At 44.3% G+C, this 19608-nt stretch overlaps 1 protein-coding gene across 6 annotated transcripts in view; it reads left to right on the forward strand.

The window, feature by feature from the left end:
• Positions 1 to 19608, forward strand: part of st3gal3a (ST3 beta-galactoside alpha-2,3-sialyltransferase 3a) — a 47922-nt gene that overhangs the window by 15139 nt on the left and 13175 nt on the right. For all 6 annotated transcript variants that reach the window (XM_063201424.1, XM_063201422.1, XM_063201423.1 and 3 more), the window contains 4 exons: positions 2589 to 2683; positions 12005 to 12068; positions 13391 to 13486; positions 13700 to 13886. In XM_063201424.1, the coding sequence (XP_063057494.1) occupies positions 2589 to 2683; positions 12005 to 12068; positions 13391 to 13486; positions 13700 to 13886 (442 nt within the window). The remainder of the gene's footprint in view (positions 1 to 2588; positions 2684 to 12004; positions 12069 to 13390; positions 13487 to 13699; positions 13887 to 19608) is intronic.

Here is a 19608-nt window from a genome sequence, read left to right on the forward strand (position 1 = left end):
TCAACCTCTGATTGTTGGAAACCGCTGTCAGTCAAAAAATCAGCTCACGTGGTTGGCTGCCCGTGTCTTGCCCTTCCTCACAACACTGTGTTTATAAACAAAACAAATCCATCTATAACCAGTCTACTATTGCATTGTACAGCATTCATACTCCTGTTTGATGATGGTAGGTAGAATTCTGAGGACGGTGGGTTTTCTACATGAAATGGATTTGGATTTGGCAATTTTATTACTTACTGTATCCAGAATAAACCTGCTTAATATATTTTACTTAAAATTGAATATGTATTAAGGGGCTTTTATGTCTTACACACAGATAGGAAAGTGAGAGAGGGTGACAGGAAGCGAGTGGGAGACAGAAATCTAATCTTAAATCTAATAAAATTAATTTGCAAGTCATTGCATTGACGAGGAAACATTCTGCAAAAACGGAGCAAAATAATACAACTGTGACTGCCTTTGCTTGTAAAATCATTGAATATTTGGATTATAGTATGTCGGCATGTTCTGAAAGCGTAGTAGTGGAGGTGCACACTGAGCTGTGGAAAATGCAATGCTGGAGCATGCATCAGCCTCAATAATTACCTGAATACCGATGGGCATTGAAATGTTTTCCCCTCTTCTGTGATGCTTTTCACCAACTGTTGTAGTTGTTTTGAAAAAACCTGCTGTAGCTTTTCGGAAATGTGTTGCTTATCCTTTATTGTTAAACTTCTATGTATGCCATGCCATCAAATGAGACCAAGGACTTTACTGCTTTGGTCAGCACTTCTTTTTCCTGTTTAGACCACATCATGTTCTGGCTGGATAAGTTCAAATGTTAGTTGTTTTTTTATGTCGGATGTTTGGTCAGTTAAGTGTCTTTTAAAAAATATTTTATGAGATAGCTTAATTAAAAGTAACCATGTGGCTGAGGGTCTTTTGTTTTTGGTTGTTTGTGGTTTGTTTTGCTTTATTTATTTTTTTATAAACGAATGCAAAGGACCAAAGTACTGGCTCCTCATCATCAAAAGAGGCCCTATGGTTCACAGTTGCTTATTGGGGCCGACCGTAGTGCAAGGCTCCTTAGCTTTGCTGCTCAGATGCAATGGCTTCTAAGTGGAAACAGATGCTAGCACTAAATAGACCATTACATATTGAATGTTTGTTGAGACACTAAACCTACAAAAATTAGTTAAGCATGTAATTTGCATCTTACACGCATTGTTGAACATGCCTCTAAAGTGCCCTAACTGAATCTGACTTGAGATTTAATCCTAAGCCCCGGAAAAACAAACAGTGCTTTTACAGTAAGCCCCGTATGGTGTTTGTGAGCATGTGCGTGTGCCAGGGAGGAGAGGTGGGAGAGTGGTTTGAGCGAAACAACAGTGTCGTCGTGTGTTGACATGAAGCAAGTCTCTGTACACATGTTGTCTCATTTTTGTGTTGCAGGGAGAATTTCTTTCAGTGCGTTTTGCATGACATTCTTAAACTCCTAAACTTCTAAAACACACTGACTGTAGTAACAAGTCAGCCTTTTCTTTATAACTGCTTTTCTTGTTTCTTGTATCCCCAAAGGTAACCAAAAGGGTAGTTCTAGACTCAACAATTGGGTGTGAGAGACTGACCTTTATCGAGACCCACACAGACAAATCTGGGTTTTTTTTCACCAGCCCCCACCCCCTGCCCTTTCTTGGGGATCCAGGTGGCAGGGTGTGTTTGCCAGCTTCTTTCGGGGCTGCTTTGCTGCCTGAGGGGTTGGGGGACTGGGTTGTCAGTCTCATTTACACCCCAAGGCCCTTGAGCCACAGCAGTGCCTTAGTCTGGCACTTTATTCAATGTGTTTGGGGGGAAACTGATACCGCTCCACTCCATGGTTGACTAATGCACCTGCATTACGAGGGAAATACCTGGTAAAGACCAGACCACTGAAATGTCCAGAAAGTTCAAAGGCAAACGCAGTCATTAGTCACATAGCATATTCATGCCAGCTTGCCTTTTTTTCTGAACATTGGACCATGACATTTTGAGATTTTAATTTAAAGAATTGAAATATGTCTTTTCTCAGCCCAGGTCATACAGGATGGCTACAGTGTGCTATTTCCCCCCGCGGTCCTCCCTTCTTTCTCTCTTCACAGAAGCTTACTTCTAGTGAGACATTACAGAGCAAGGGGTCATGGAAGGGATTGATGAAGGGCCTTTTTTGACAGCAGCAAACTCTTCCCAGAAGCTCCGGATGCCCAGCATTCCTGATTAACGAATCACAAGCCGCCCCGAAGTGTGAGGTTTAGCTCCTGGTCGGACACAGGGTGGCGGCTGGTTCGTTTCCACATCTCTTCCCATAGTTTTAAGGCAGGGTCAGGTCAAGCTGTGCAATGCAGGTCTGGCTCTAGTTGATAAAGATGCAGACAGCTTGCGGATTATGTGAAATTCAAACCGACTAATCCGCAGTTATCATTGCATCTCTGCTGGGCAGATGCAGGGCCGATCAAACTCTTGGTTTTACTTCTCTTTGTTTTAGTTTGCGAACAGCCAAGGATGTTCTTGATATTGCACATGTTTTAACCTGTTATGACTTTCTCTCTCTCTCTCTATTGTCTTGTCTCCAGGTTTACGAAACCTGCTCCCATGTTCCTGGATCCAAATTTTAGGCGCCTGTCAAAAGTCAGCGGTTATTTACCACCGTTTGGAGTAAAAACACAAGGTATGGTGTAAGGGAAAACAATTGTGATCTGTTTTTACTATGCACGTACTGTATGTCCAGATGTAGTGGGTGTGTTTGTTTTGCATGCAGTTTCCCCTTCCTGCACAATTTCACATGTTCTTTCATGTTGTCAGAAATATGGAAGTGCTAAAATGATTTACTCCACAAGTATGCACAGACAGAATAGCCGCCCAATAGCTCACGTGTGGACATATTGTAATATAAATCCATTCACTGCCGAGGTCATCAGTGATCTCATTGATATAGGCAAAAGTGTAGGCTCATTCTAGAAGCAGAAAGCATCCTCACTTGAATGAAACTGACAAAACGGTCTCACCCACCCGCCACACCATTTTGGTAGCACACTAGATGCACAAAGGGAACGAGTGAGTTTCCTTGTAAGTAGGGGGAAATGCCTTATGGCTTTATCTTCCAGCCATGGAAGTTTTTTCCACTAGGCTAGCCTTGCGTTATAATGAATGGGTTGAGACTTCCTCCCTATTTCCAGTTATTATTAAGCCTTCTAACAGTCTAAATACGGTTAGCAAAGCGCATGTTATGCTACTGTGTAGGGAAGCAACTGTTCCTCCCTAGACACAGGGAGGGATCTAAAAGTGTATCTTTTCAAATGTTTTGCCCAAGTCCTTTGTTTGTCCCTTTTAAACTCTGCACCAGACCCAAGAGAATTTGACTATTAAAAACGTTGCGTTTCAAAACTGTCCTTATCAGCATCTTTGGTGTTTCAGCATGTATCAGGTTGAAGACTGTGCTCCCATGTCACCCACATACACAGCAGGGCAGGTCAGATTAACAACAAAAGCTGTGAAAGACACATTTGTTTTGTCTTTCTGTCTGGTTTTCAATAGAAAATGGATTGTGTTTTTAACCCTTGATGTTTTGGCTTCAAAGTACTTTACAACTCGAAAGTCCAGTTCAGTGAAATTCTATCACTGTTCCATGTGGTGGTCCGCTTACAACGCTTGACATACGTAAATGTCACTTGTTCTCTAGATTCTAAATTTTGCGGGGTGGTAAAGGGGTCATTTTAAACATCATCATCATTGTCATCATCAACTTGTAACAGTGTAACCAAAAAAACCTCTGAATCGGTTCCTCTACCCACCATGGACTATGACCTCACTGAGAATCCATTTCGTTTCCATTTCACTTCCTAGGGCGACTAAACAGGAAAACTACTTGGCGTTGCTGTGATGAGAAGATAATTTGTTGTTATTACTATCTGTCTTCGCTGGTGTTCAATATGATGCACCGCTATAAAGCGTAAACAAGATGTTACGACATTTTATTCATCGCACTATTACTGAACTTCTTTAAACCTAACTTAAACCTATGTTCACATTTTTCTAGTGAAGTAATATTTTTAATTAAAACATTACAGGGTTAGGCTTTTCTCTTTTCTGCATTTCACCATTTATTGCTTACTTTTTTTCTTTACAAGCCATACAGTATGTTAATCATGACGACATGGGTATTGGGTTATGCATACAGTGCCCTCCATAATTATTGGCACCCCTGGTTGAGATGTGTTAAAAGCCTTAAAATAAATTCAGTGTTTATTGCAGAAGAATACTGTCACACTGAAAATTGTAGGAAAATGTAGCCTTCAACTCAAATGAATTGTAAGAAAATAAAAAAATCCCTGACTAAAAAATAATTATTTTTCATTAAATCACCTGTTCCACAATTATTGGCACCCTTAACAATTCCCAGGAAATAAATATAATTGAAGCATTTCTGTCATTTCTACAGTAGTTTACAAAGTTTACCAGAGTATGTAGGAACATTTAATTAGTAATTCATCACTTCCTGTTTCCCTGGGGTATAAATATGACGTGACACCGAGGCCATTTCTCTTATCCACTCTTAAACATGGGAAAGACAAAGGAACACAGCATACAAGTGAGGCAGATGTGCGTCGACCTTCACAGGTCAGGCAGAGGCTACAAGAAGATTGCCACTCAACTGCAGCTGCCCATATCCACTGTGAGAGGAATAATTAAGAAGTTCAAAACAACTGGAACAGTGGTAAACAAGCCTGGACGAGGACCCAAGTTTATTTTGCCACCACGCACAGTGAGGAGGATGGTAAGAGAAATCAAAAGATCTCCAAAGCTCACTGTTACAGAATTACAACAAATGGTAGCATCCTGGGGTCACAAAGTCTCCAAATCAACCATCAGGCGCTGTCTACACGCCAACAAGCTGTTTGGGAGGCATGCACGGAGAAAACCTTTCCTCACTCACAATCATAAACGCAAGCGTCTGGAGTTCGCCAAGCGGTATTGGGGCTTCAACTGGGACCGTGTGCTTTGGTCAGATGAGACCAAGATTGAGCTTTTTGGCAACAAACACTCTAAGTGGGTCTGGCGTACCACGAAAGATGCGCATGCTGAAAAGCACCTCATACCCACTGTGAAGTATGGGGGTGGGTCAGTGATGCTGTGGGGCTGTTTCGCTTCCAAAGGCCCTGGGAACCTTGTTAGGGTGCATGGCATCATGAATGCTTTGAAATACCAGGACATTTTAAATCAAAATCTGTTGCCCTCTGCCCGAAAGCTGAAGCTGGGTCGTCACTGGGTCTTTCAGCAAGACAATGACCCTAAACATATGGCCAAATCTACACAGAAATGGTTCACCAGACACAAAATCAAGCTCCTCCCATGGCCATCTCAGTCCCCTGACCTCAACCCCATTGAGAACCTGTGGGGTGAGCTGAAGAGGAGAGTACAGAGGAGAGGACCCAGGTCTCTGGATGATTTAGAGAGATTCTGCAAAGAGGAATGGCTGAAGATCCCTCTTTCTGTCTTTTCCCATCTTGTGAAACATTATAGGAGAAGATTAGGTGCTGTTTTTTTGGCAAAAGGAGGTTGTACAAAATATTAACACCAGGGGTGCTAATAATTGTGACACACATTATTTGATGTCAAATAATTATTTCTTTATGTGGGATTTTTTCCCCACTGAATAAATGCACTTGTATTGAAGGTTGGATTTTTCTCTTTTTTTCCATTAAGGTCCCATATTATTTAGAAAAAAAATAAAATAATTGGAAGCTAAAAAACACATCTCAACCAGGGGTGCCAATAATTATGGAGGGCACTGTATATGTGTTTATGGTGGAGGCTGGTAGAAATCCCCTCTTGTGGTGTCCACGTGCCTGGTGAGTTCTGGGCCATTTCGAGCTAGGCAGAGCTCATGTCAGACTGACCTAGTTACTGACGTGCTCTCAAAAGCTGCCATGTGTAGCTCCACAAGGCTTAGATGTGACAGCTTTATTGAAGGTTCAGTTGCCCAACTCCTCCGAAATGATAATCAAAATGTCCAAAACCCTCCCTTCTGGCTGGAAATGCAATACTCCAAACTCTGTTTAATGAGACGAATAAAGAAGTGAGCCGCTCTGCCAAAAATACATCACCTGGTTTCAGCTGAGTTCAGAGGGTGTAAAATGTGTTTAAGGCTGTTGTTGCAGTGCTTGCAGAAAAATAGATTTTGTACTACTGCAAGTAGTGGTATTTATTCATGTATTCATTTGCATTCCGTATGTTTTGTGTCTTTGAGCAACCAGCTTCATTCGCTGGCACTGGCTTAAGGGTCTTTAAGAAACCCCTGTCTTATTTAATTCGCTAAGTGCAAGAAACTGATGACTCAGGCTCAATGGCTTGCCTTATTTTATTTTATTTCTTCTGGACACGCTTAGGCAGCATGTTTTATATTTTTTAAATGACGGTTTTGAAAGTACAGTGGATTACAGTAGCATGTGATCCATCGCAATGTCTGAACTGTAAGCATTGCTATTTAAATTGACATCAGCCTGCTCATATGACCCGTGATGATTAGTTCCTTAAATTCCTATACCTGTCCATCATACGCGCACAATCATAGGTCTGAAGACGTCAAATCTACTGTGCTTTGCTGGCTTAAGGCTGCGGACACTCTTACGCATACCGTACATCCCTTGATCATTTTTGAAATGTATCCGCCGTGCCAGAACATTTATCTACCTAATGGTGGATGTGATGGAAGCTGTCAGCTGACCCCCATGGTGCAATAAGTGGCTCAGGATGCTGAACTACTCAGACAATTTATAGTGGTGCTGCCTTTTTGTAAAGAAGCAAGAGTTTATTATATAATTGTTATAATTAAATTTGTTATAATTTAATGGCCCTGCTGTGGCCTAACGGTAGGGCACTGGGTTACTGCGCCGGCAACCCGGGTCCAATTCCGGTCCGGGTCATTTGCCGATCCTTCTCCGTATCTCTCTCCCCACTCCTTTCCTGTCGCTCCTCCTCTGTCCTGTCAAGAATGGAGGCAAAAAAGCCCTACATTTTTTTGTTTTTAATTGTTAAAATTGCGTCTGCTTTTTCAAAGCTAATCCATGCACAGTACCTCATTATACTGAACCATATTCCACATGTGATGGCGTCAAGTTAAAGACTGTGCCTTAAGATAACTGAAGTGACGCTGAGGATTAATGACAAAGGCACACTGTGTTTTGTCGATGACTGTCAGCAAGCAGAATGCGAGCATAGTTGAAAGTTGCACCGTTATAATTCTGATGAACTGTGATGATACTGGTGATGATGTGTAAAAGAGAGTATGTGGTAATTTGAATTAAATTGCTGTAAAACAAATGGCTACCATGTCACCTGTTTTTCTGGTTTGCTGTGCGTGGCAAAGATGCCACACAAGATGCTTGCCGTCACAAGATGCTTCTGATTGGAATGTTTTTACCTTTTTTGTTCCTTTTTTCTGTTGGTGGTGTTGGTTTTTGCCACAACCACGGAAATGGTTGCATCATGTCATCCACACGACCCCTCCCTTTCACCCACCCACCAAAGTCTCTTCCTGTGCAATTCACCCACCCACCAAAGTCTCTTCCTGTGCAACGAACAGAAGCACGCCGCATGCACCCAGTAGGTTGAGGTGCACCACTGACAGTTTCACACTCAGTGACAATTTTTTTTCACAGAGGTTTCACACCCATGTGACGCCCCGGCAAAAGTGTTGATTTACTACTGTTGCTGTGTAAACTGTTAACTCACAAGTGTGATAACCTAGCTTCTTAGTTAATTATCAGAGTCAAATATTAAGCTAAATTTAGGACGGCAAAGGGGGGGAGGGGGGGGGGGATTGTGGCAGCAAGAGATCTTAAAAAAGAGATGTCATCATCTGATTAGCCAGTGGAGAAAAGAAAAAAATACAACTGATGTTGAGCACTATTTTCCAGTTGAACTGTTTAAACTCAAACAGCAGAGATTAAAAAACACGGAGGCACCCGGGGAGCACAAACTCTGCTCTGAAGACTTCCTGCCGTTACAAAACAACTTCAAAAAAAGTTTGCTATTGCTTCTTCATGAAACATGTCCTGTATAGCGAAGGCTGTTACTCAAACTGTATTTGATGTCATAACAGCAACCCTTTCCTCGTATATTGTTCAATCAAGCCAATGTTACTTCAACATACAGTAGGCTATTGTAGTGTAATAGTACTATGCCATATTAACTTTTCAATTAGAGATTATTATTTATTTCTCAACCATCTTACAATTGCATCTTACTGTCATTTTGATATGACCCTACTTCACCTCAATTTTCTGTATATTACACTACTGTACTATTATATTGTCTACTCTAATTAGATTCTTCCATTTCCCCATAGACCAGCTTTCTCTCCATGGGGAACTTTACAGCCACGCAGCGAGTAATTGCAACCTCTCCTTGGTTATTGTGACTCTGACCTTTAGGTAATTTTTTAACATTAATGACGTAAATAGTCTTACCTTTGTTCTCTCGACTCACACTGCGTTGGGCTGAGCATCCATATGTCTTGCAAAACAGTAACGCTATTTATATCTATCCTTTTTTATGCGAGATGTGATATTAGTGTTCACATTTCTGTTGCTCAGATAAATTGGACAGAAACAGCACAGCAGTGTTTCAACCTTGTAGAGCCTCTGTCAATGTCCTAGGGTAGCCACAGCATTATACCAAAGTTATTGTCAGAAATAAGACAGCAAGGCACAAAAGAACCCGATATGCCCATGATTGTATGTAACAATGACGTTCCAACAGAAGGACCTTCAATAACCAGTGCAGTGAAAATAGAGATAGCAAAATGACTAACTCCAAAGATGAGAGAGTGCCACAGTGTTCTGGTGATAGTCCACAAAGCAGGCCTTGAAACCCAAACACAAAACAGGACTTGAAGAGAGCAAATATTGCATTACACATGGGGTATATTGTATAGGGCTGTAACAATACACTCAACTCACAATTTAGTTCGTATCAAAATGTTTGACCTACGATTCAATACACCCCACGATTTTTAAATGTATCTTTTTGATTGTCGTTTATAGGTTGAATAGGTTACCAGAGGCTACTAATCTTTTTTTCAGTTCATGTGGTAGTTTTCTGGACTGAAGGGTAGCAGAATTTTGAAAGAGCGTATCATGATACTGCCCTCTTGCATCATGGTACAGTATTGTGACTGTGTGACGATTTCTCGGTTTGCTACAACAGCGGTTCCCAAACTTTTCCCCCTGCGCACCCCCTTTTACATTTCAATGTCGTCCGCGCACCCCCTAAGCGAATGTTGCACAGCCGCACATTCTGGGCAATCCTCATTTCCAATAGCCCTGACGTTATTTCTGCCAATATTACAAGTCTAGGCTTTATAAATTACACTTCAGATGGACCCTTCAAGCATACAATTCACCAAACAATTGAAAACTACATAATGTTCATGAATTCTGTATAAAAACACACATATCAGCCATTGCTCTATTCAGCTCATGCACCCCCTTATGGCAGGCCGCGCACCCTCAGGGGTGCACGCACCCCACTTTGGGAAACCCTGTGCTACAATATCGTTACAGCCCTAATATTGTATTAATAGTATATACGTCATATACTCCTGATGAAGCTTCCAGACACTTATTAGTTGTAAGGCCGGGTCAGTCATTGGCCACTGTGCACGTAATGGCTTTTAAGTACGTTGCGGAACATGCATGGACGCACTATCTAAAATGACTAATGCCTGATTCCTGTGGGGCCAGTGCCAAGAATCATAGCCAGGGTGTTTGCATAGTTGCTCATGAAACCTGTCTGCTGTCTTTTGTCTCGGGGCCCTCGAACACTGTGCAGAAGTGGCACGTCTGTTGACCAAGGCACCAGTCTGCATTCACATCATGCAGTGATTAGGCCTCCCGTCTCCTCGGCTGAGGAAGCCGGGCTGATGCTCACACCAGAGGTCCAAATCAAAGGAATTGTTTTGTTTGAGAGCTCGGGAGTACTCGGGTGAAGTGTTTATGGAGCCCATTAAAAGAATGCATCTCACTGGCTCTCAAAGCTTCCACGGGGCTCGCCATTTGTCTCTGTGCTAATCAGTGAGGTATTTTGAAGCCTTAATACGCTCACAATGCTTCACGCTTTTCACGCCCCAGCCTTTGTCGTGGGATGTTTTTGTGGCCTTTTAGGGCAGTTGAGGGAGATGAGTTCTCTTCTTTTGGCCTTCTTAACTCCTGACTGCTCCAAAGAAGATGGATCTGGTTGTTGTTGATGTTGTAATCCTAGCACCCCGCATACATCCTTGAAAGGCCTTTGCTCCTAAATGTACCACTTAATTGCCAGGATTTTGGGGTGTTTTGATTTTTAAATGAACCTTACTTGTTGATAATGGCTTTTATCGCTAGTTACTTTATGAACCAAACACCACACTGTCTTCCACAGGACCTCACTGTATATTTACAGAGGACTTACTGTAATCGCTCAAGTATGCTGCTTTTGATTTCTTCAAAGTTCACACCAGCCTCCTAACAGTTACAGGAAGTGTTCTGAGGCTGTAAGGGAAGACTTGGAATAGCAATAGCCGATTGAGTTCCAACAGTGATTCCCTTTGTTTACTTCCTGTGTTCTCTCCCCAAGGTGTGCCTGTAGACACGTGTAATATCTCTCTATGCGGATGATGGATGGCTGCCTTTCTTGGGCCTTCCTTGTGCGTCTTCCTTTGCGGTTCGTTCTAATGGGGAGTCCAATCATTTTCACTTCCCCTTCACATTGATTAGAGTGCCTGTTTGTGTTAACTAATTGGTTCGTAATGTCGTGGCAGTAGTTTGTGTTGGTGTCATTCCATCCTTTCCTGCCTCCTTGTTTTCTTTCCTCGGTCGGTAATAGGCGTGGAGCAGATGTGTCTGATGGTGTGAACCAAACTGTATCTTGGCGACTGACGTGTTTTTCTGCATCTCCTACAATTAAAAATTGATACTGCGGATCAGTCTTTATAAACACAGAGATGTACACTCACGCCACAGGCTTTGATTTCAAACCCCAGACAGAATGGAAAAGTAGTCTGTCTTAATTTGCTATTGACATTACCAATGTCTCATATGTTGTCATGCTAGGTCGCAAGGGCTGAACACACTGGTGTGACACAATGCTTTGGCCCTGTTGCGCTTTGATTCTGCTTTTTTTTTTTTCGTTTTGTTTGACTGAGTGTTATGTGTGTAATTTGAGTTGATAAAATTGTTCATCATTCATCAACACTATTGATTGTCTTGTGCTTCTTTACGTGACTTCCCCTTGAGTGTTATTTTTAGTTTTTTTATTTTATTTAGGGTTTTTTACACTCTTGCTCCAGCAAACACATGGACACCCAGGAAATTGTATGTCGTAGCTGTAATACCATCCTAAAAATAGTCAGAAAAGCTGAAAAGCTGAGTTGTAAACACACACCAGGCCCAATTCGTGAGAAGAACGCAACATCAGGTGGGGAAGGGAGGAAAATTACGACTCTTGTGGAAGAACGCTTGGTGTTCGGAACGCGTGATGTAACCTGGCCTTCCACCGGGCCAACTATCCACCTTGTCATCCCAAGAATGTGCTTGTTTAGAAATACAGTTAGCTCAACTGGCATTTCTCCTCGTCGCCTTCCTCTCCTTAGTGCTTCAGACTGTATACATCCTCCTCTTCGCAGAGCATGCCTCTGTGGTCTGGCTCTCTCTCGCCAGGCCGCCTGCCTGCCTGCCCACTCCAAATGATTGTATAACACCACGGAACAGGGTTCACTACACCAGGCAGCCCACCCATTCGCTGGCTGAGGGGCCCTTGTACATTTATCACTGGGAATCAGTGCACTGGGACTCTCTAGGCAAAGTGTATGCAGAGGTGGTCTGTCATGTCAAGTGTGGTTAGCAGGCCTTTTGTTCTCACACTGTCTTCAGTTTACATTATCCCCCCATCCTTACTTTCACTCTTACTCACTCTCTCCCTGTGTCTTTCTCTCTCTCTCTCTCTCTGATTGCAGAAAGGATCATAGAAGCTATTTTATCAGCAACTCAGAACTACGGGCTGGGCTCGGATCTGGACAGGTAAGAGAGCCATATGTTACTGTTTCTCTCATCACCCTCTTACAGACCCACACGCACCCACAAGTGGAGATGAGCTGTGCCCCTGTGAAGAGGGCAAATGTTTTGGCAGGAGGGGGACTGGTGAGGGTGATGATGGAGGAGACGGAGACAACAGGTTTATGTAGTTGGCTAACTGTTAGGCCTACCGGGAAGTTTAACATACTGGTAGTATTTTAAATGTCCTGGTAGGCCTACCAGTTAGCCAACTACATAAACACACACACACACACACACACACACACACACACACACACACACACACACACACACACACACACACACACACACACACACACACACGGCTTTGCTGTGAAGCTGATGCATCGATTGCCGTAATTAAGAAAATAATCAGACTCACCGGGCAATAGTTCAGCACTGATGAAAGCCCCTCCCATTCGGCTTCTCCCTCTAAAATAATAACGAGTAATCAATGGATACATTTACATGTTGGACCGGATCCCTACATTTTAGTCGAGGCACTGACTAATGGAAAAAAAATCTCGCTGTGTGTTTGGCTCTCCTAAGAGCATTTTTCTCACTACACTTAGTACTGTAAGAGTTGCGTTGCCATGATTATAGCAAGGCATGTAGGGTTTGCGACTGGACTCTCGCTTATGGCTGCCTCGGCCGTGCATTATCAAACACAAAGTGCTCTCATATGGCCTTCCTCTGGAGGTCCTACATAGTTTGGAAACACCTAGAAAAGTTCATACAAGGAATCCTTTCAGTTCTTTGTCAATTGTTTTTTAGCATGCATCTGTATCAGCATACTCTTCCAGGCTCGTAATTTGCCCCATTCATCTACGTGGCATTCTTTTGAGGTCTTTCTACTCTGGTCACCCAAAACCCCTTTTGCAAATCAGCGCTAGATCCAATCTGGCCATTGTTCATCAGCGTTGCTTTTCTCCCTCATTTGTTTGACCCCCCCAGCCGTCCAGTGACCCTCCTGTCAACCCACAGACCCCAGCAGCCGCACAATCGGTTTCTATCAGGTCTTGTCAGGCTTGTCGCAGGACAGGCTTTCTCAGTGATGGATGTGGGAACTCCACAAGTGAACTTTTCCTCTCTGTAAACACACATTCTCCTCGCCTTTGGTGGAGATGTCGTCCCCAAACATCACTCCACCACCACAGTGCACCACACAAAGCAGGCAGGGATCTTGGATTAGTTGGGGAGGGAGAGAGTTAGGAGGGCAAGCACAAAAAACTACTTCTCTCAGGTCTGGCAATAATTGCCTACTAGCTTCGGGCATAATCCCTGTTTTGCTTTTTGTTCTTTTGCAGTTTGAGTTGCAAAAAGTGCATCATCATCGGAAATGGCGGGATCCTCTCCAACAAGTCGTTGGGCGCGGTGATAGATGAGTACGACGTCGTGGTCAGGTCAGTAGACGACACAATAGCGCTGTTGTGACTTCACTCTCTTCTTGTCCTCAAACCTTGTTATCCCTGTAAGGCTTACTATTTATTTCTATACGTACTCGCACGCATGCACCCACACATGCACAGACAGACAGACAGACAGACGCATGCTGTGGTTTTGAAGCAGCGTGTTTGTGCCGAGTGTCTTCTCATGCCTATGGTTGACTGCTGCAGGCTGAACGAGGCACTGCTGAAGGGTTACGAGAAGGACGTCGGCTCCAAGACCACGGTGCGCATCACATATCCCGAGGGGGCCATCCAGAGCCCCAAGAACTATGAGGACCAGTCCCTCTTCGTCCTCTCAGCCTTCAAGCCGCTGGACTTCAAGTGGCTCCGACACATGGTCTTTAAGGACAAGCTGGTAAGCCAAACAATCCTCAGTAGGGGGCAGTGGTGTGCAGGTAGAGACTGAGGGGGGGCGACACTATTTGTAAGCAGAGCGTGGAATGCAGTGTTGAAAGAGAGATGAGTTCTTGTCAAAGCATTCCTTTCTTTGATGTTGCCAAATGACTTTCGATCCAAGGATCACCATGACGTATCATGTTTAGCTCAAAACAGCGATCCGCAACCAGTATTCAAAGCAGGTTGCTCTCCTCTGCGGCGACTTTAATTGTTGTGTTATGACACAAGGCTTATCCATGTTGTGCTATGTTTTATCTTAAAAATAAATAAATGGTTGATGATTTTTTATGTTGTTGGTGGTTGGGGGGTGGGGGTGGGTTTGAATGGGGGTGCGCTGTTCCAATATGTGTGGCAGGACAAGTGCCAGCAGGTTGGCGATACAGCAATCAGCCATTCGTCACACTGCTGTGGAGAGACGCAAAGCTGTCTGGAGGCTATCTTAGGCAACTGGGCTTTGTGAACGCGAACACGCTGTTTACACTCCACTGGGACTGGCATAGTCCTGCTCCCGAAACATGCCTTACTCAACAGTGTTTGCTGACATTCCACCGCCTCGGTTAAAACACATCCATTCAGTGGATTGTCAGGGAGCCCTTCATGCCTGCTGCTCTCAAAGGGGAAGGCAGAGCTGGTCGAATGGCTCCCACGAGGCAGCTGCCTTTGTCTGACGGCTAGTGTACCGTTTCTCTGCCCCCCACCACCCCTAGCCTCACAGGTGAGTGACGGCTACTTAATGATGTGCTTAATTGGCAGGTCTGTGACTGTGAATAGACTCCTTATCTCCTCCACGGGGTAGAGAATGGCTGATTGGTGAATCGGCTTCTTCTCTATTTCAGTGCGGTTTCTGGTAATGAAAGTAGCCGCCTCACTGGTTCACATCTGGCCTCCCGTCTTTTTTGTTTTGTTTGTTTTTTCATCCCTATACTCCCTCTCCCACGTCAAATGCTACTGCTCCAAGGACATTTATCTATTGTCAGTGGATGCAATATTGTATCCTCTTAGGACGCTTTTTTTTTGTTTTTGCATTAAACTGGGAGGAACCCGACCGACCCCCACTTGCCACTGTTAATATTCTCAGAGTTTCATTAACTGTGGATGTAGGAGCTGTTGCTCAGGATGGAACAAGGTTATCATAGGAGCGCTTCCTCCCTCTTCTCTTCCTGTCTCCTTTTGAGGCAGCAGTGTGCACTGTCATCCTGTTCCACACTTGCCCTCTCTTAACTCTGTACTGCATAAGAATGTGTGGGAAATAGACTGACCTGTTTTAAAGAATGGAGAGACGGCGTTTAGTTTTTCGGTAGCCACAGCAGTGGCACTCGGTAAGCACAGATGGATCAGATGCAACCAGATGGTCTTTGAACGTGTGTTTGTTCATCTCCACCATCCTCATAAATAATGACCAAGCAAAGCTATGTTTCAAGCAACAACGTCTCTGTGTGGATGCATTTTCTCTTGCCCATGGCAAAGATAAGGACTGAATGCTACACTTGTGCTCCATACTAATTATTTAGATAATTCTGGGAGGCTCTGCAGCAAAACTTTAATATTTAGGAGCCATGTTTCTCTTCATCGTAGTATAACGAAGGAAATTGTTGTGTATAACATTGAACACATAGCGTGAGCAGTAACTAGTGAAATGTTTAGCAAAGGTTTCTTATGTGTAGGTATTGTGATCACAACACTGGTAGGATGCCATTCTGCACTGAAAATTTTCTTCTTGGGTCTAGTTAGTTCTTATTCTCAGTTTGGCCATTGCAAAGACTAGAATGTCCTCTGTTTGTTATCTCTGTGGGTTCCCCAAAGTTTGGCTATTGAATTAAACACCTATACAGAGCAACTGAAAGAGCTTGGCTATGCGCTCCTATGGAATAGAATATAATAGATTACAGTACAATAGAGAAATGTCTCCACCTGCAGCAATAGGCTCACACCCTATTCAATAGCTTTCACAATAGAGCTCAATAATGTATGGAGAGACATACATCACAGGAAGGATAACAAATTTGCCGTCCCACTCGGCCCTCCATAATGATCAAGTTGCGGGTGTTGTGTTACCCCACCAGATTATATTTAAGGCTATATTGTGTAGGGGGTGGGCGAGTGCTCAACACTGGAGCTCATGAGAGAGAGTTCCTGGTCAGTCTGCATAGGGAGATTGCTGAGCCACTTTTGTCTGCATTTATTATTTCTACATTTACTATTCAATGTGGAAAATGACAGCACTTCACTTTAGTTCAGGTTCTTTATGCCAAAGCAGACAAGTATGTTGTAAAATGTTATAAAATTGTATACACAGCACTACATGTAAAACATTTATCAGTAACGGTGAATCTAAAAAAATATATGACATGGAATGTTTGTTGTGTGTGGTGGTGGTGGTCCAACAGAAGGAGTCCTTGTGGCCTTTGGTTTTTCCTCTTGTGATGCTCAGTACCAGTGCCACGAGTGGAAAGAGTGTTATCCAGGAGGCTTACACATCTCCATTAGTCCATTAGTGCCAGTGCACACAGCTTAGCTTAGCCGGAGCCATTAGTCTGGGCCTCTATGGAAGAGAGCTCCGTTAACCATCCTCTCCCTCCTCCACTGTTTCAATCCCTGAGGGATGGAAAACTGTGTTTTGGTTAGCGATGAACACCGTTGCTTTCGGCAGGAGAAGGGGATGGATCGGTTAGGTGAAGTGAGTCTATAGGTCATAAATAAGAGAGAGAGCAGTGCTGTTGGATGCCTGCTTCTGTCGAGAGGTAGAGGATGGTGTGTGCTCTGGTAATGTGGAAAGCCATGCAGACTAAAACGTGCATGGGACTACCGCAACCTCATCATGAAAGTCTGGCTAGGTTTTTTTTTGTTTTTTTTTTAATTACCGGTATGTGAGCGCTCACCATAAGTCACTTAACTAAGTTCACACCCTTGGAAAATTAGCCATGACAATTTGGATTATTTTGTCAAGCATGTTAAGGTCATGTAAGCATCTTAATGCTCAGAAAAACAAATAAAGTCCGAGACTCCCCTCACCATTCTCACACGGCCAAATATTATCTTAATCAGACTGAGCTCAAATCAAAACATATCCAGCTGATACAAGTCAAATTTGTCCAATTAAATTAACACAGCTTGTGAAAGTCACACATAAAAATCTATTTTTGTAGAGAATACCCTATTTAGTGCTCATGAATCCCTTTTTTATTTCTTTGAGAAGTTTCCTTGACCCTCTCAAGTTTCAATTCAGGGCAAGAGCTGCATTTCTTGGGGGACAAGAAAACAAAACGGCAAAAAAGTGAAGTACCAGATGAAGTCTACTACCATACTAGGTAGTAGACAGCTCTTAGATGGTACCAGGTCTCTGACATGGCTATTGCGACATTGGATTGTGAAGGTATTTCATGTAATTGCTCGCTATGTCTCTCCTACACGCATTCTTGAAAATAATTATTTTTTCCAGCGGGCTCGCCCATACCTCCTCAGTACCATCGCTGCGTGGCTCTGTGCACGTCAGCCAGAGTGCAAATCAGACCCAAAATCACCTGGTTTCAGCAAGACCGTTTCCCCCCCTTTTCCCACACAAACAACACGAAGGGAGGGGTGGCGGCGGCAGTAGTTCTTCAAACAAACTTGGCACAGCGAAAGCAAGCATAAACAGGTGGCCATAAACACGCGCATGGCGTGGAAGATTGTTGTGTTCTTTCCATTGTTTGTTTAACAGAGATGTACATCCCACGCTTCAAGCCAGTCGCCGTTAAGCCCAGGGCAGGGGGGAGGTTGGTGGTGGTGGTGGGAGGGGGGGTTGGGCCATGGCAGGGCACCCAGCACGGCGGAGGGAGGACGGAATCTGATGCGCTTGGGTGACCGCTGGCTGCATGAAAAAAGGGCTATGAGGTTACACTGCAGACACTCGCCGTGTAAGGGAGACTCGGGATCACCTGGCCTGTCAACAGGAGATTGGTTGACCAAGGGTGGTCCGGACCTCTGGCTCACTTTTCAAACGCTGCTCACCTCACTCACGGGTACAAAGCCTGGCTGCGGAGGCAGTGGACCGCAGGAGTTCCCCTTCCACTGCTCTACTAATGTTGCGGCTTGGACCTTTTTTTTGTCCCCCCACCCCTTGCTGATTTTGTAAGCTATGTTTTGTCACACACCTGAGATATGATCACACCAAGCAAGCAATGGGTTCTTGAGCACAGAGTGTACAATACTGCTCTGCTGTATGTGACTCACCCTTGGGGCTTTGACATGGTTCATGGGTGTGTTTGTAACTGTAAACTTTGACCATGGGGTTCAGTTGTTGGAGTCGGTTGGGGTGAAGAGAATGCATGATGAGTATATACTGAGTGGACCAGTCTCGTGATGTTGATGATGTGGTGTGTACTGGTCACACAGTACATGCCTCAACATCCTACATCCGACAAGCCCCACCCAGTCTGACATCCACCCCAGTCCCATCATCATCCTCCCCACCCCCGCCTTTCTCTGTCTGATTGCACAGCCTGAAGCTCAGTGGAAGGATGGAGAATGGAGGAGAGAGGAAAAAGAAGAAGAAGGAGAAGAAGCTGAAGAAGGAGGGAGAACAAGTCGGAGGGCACCAAAGCCAAGAGGTCACCCTTCATGACATACCACAAACTGTGACGATTGTCAGTGGGTATGAATGAGCAAGTGTGTCAGCTCGCTGGAGACTGATGGTGCAAAGATAATGGGCTCCACCACGGCTTTCACCTCCGGGGGGCAGAGATTGAGTGATAGTATTGTGATGGGCCAGCGCAAATTGCTCTCATGTCCCCAGCCCCCAGGAAGGAAAGACTTACACATAAGGGGACGACGCTGTTTTGTGGTTCCCCCTAGAAGGGGCCAGCCCCCCTTGCCATTACAAAAAAATGTGTCAGATGTTAAGAATGCTTTTCAACTTGGTTAAACTACTGGAGCAATCGAAAAGTGGATGGTGTCTCCTCTTTTGGAGCTGTTTGTCGGGGCCTGAGTGGTTCCTGACGCCCCCCGGATGGTCCAACGGATCTGCGGTGTCCAATGGGACCCACTGAGTCGAGAGAGCACAACAATATCCGCCTATTACTCCTTCGCCACACTGCTATTACAGGATGCTGACTGTCTTAGCCCATGCTTAAGCATGGCGTTTGTGTGTGTGTGTGTGTGTGTCTGTGCGTGTGTTCACGTTGGCGCACCACCACTGTTTACTATGTTTTGCCGGCAGGAGCATTCAGTGCGGCTTAGTCACATGTATCCCGGTTAACTACTCTTACAAAGCCAGCAGGAATGTGGCGGCGGCCACTCCTCATTACTTTAATGGGCCTAGGTATATTGATACAGGGTCTTCCTTTTTCTGCGGGGCTTTGTTTGCGCTTCTTGTTTTTCAGCGGCTTTAAAAAAATGCCCCTGGCCTCTTCCTTGTCTGCAGGGGTATTGCTTTCAGTGCGCTTACAACTAGCACGCGTCACTTTTTCCATGCGTGTTGACGCGCCCATTTTTAGTTTCTTGCTGCGTTTTTGAAGACTGCTCTGCCGCCACTTGAGGTTATTTCCTCAAGGACGCAACCCCCCAACCACCACCACCATATCTTATCTTCCTCCCTATCCGTTTCCCTCATGCAGTTCTGTAATGTGTATATGGGTTTAGCTGACCGAATTGTGCGATCATGGATGGCTGCCCATCAGGAGAGCGGGATGGTGGCCACATGT

The sequence above is a fragment of the Engraulis encrasicolus genome, chromosome 6 (genome assembly GCF_034702125.1).
Source record: "Engraulis encrasicolus isolate BLACKSEA-1 chromosome 6, IST_EnEncr_1.0, whole genome shotgun sequence".
Taxonomy (NCBI): domain Eukaryota; kingdom Metazoa; phylum Chordata; class Actinopteri; order Clupeiformes; family Engraulidae; genus Engraulis; species Engraulis encrasicolus.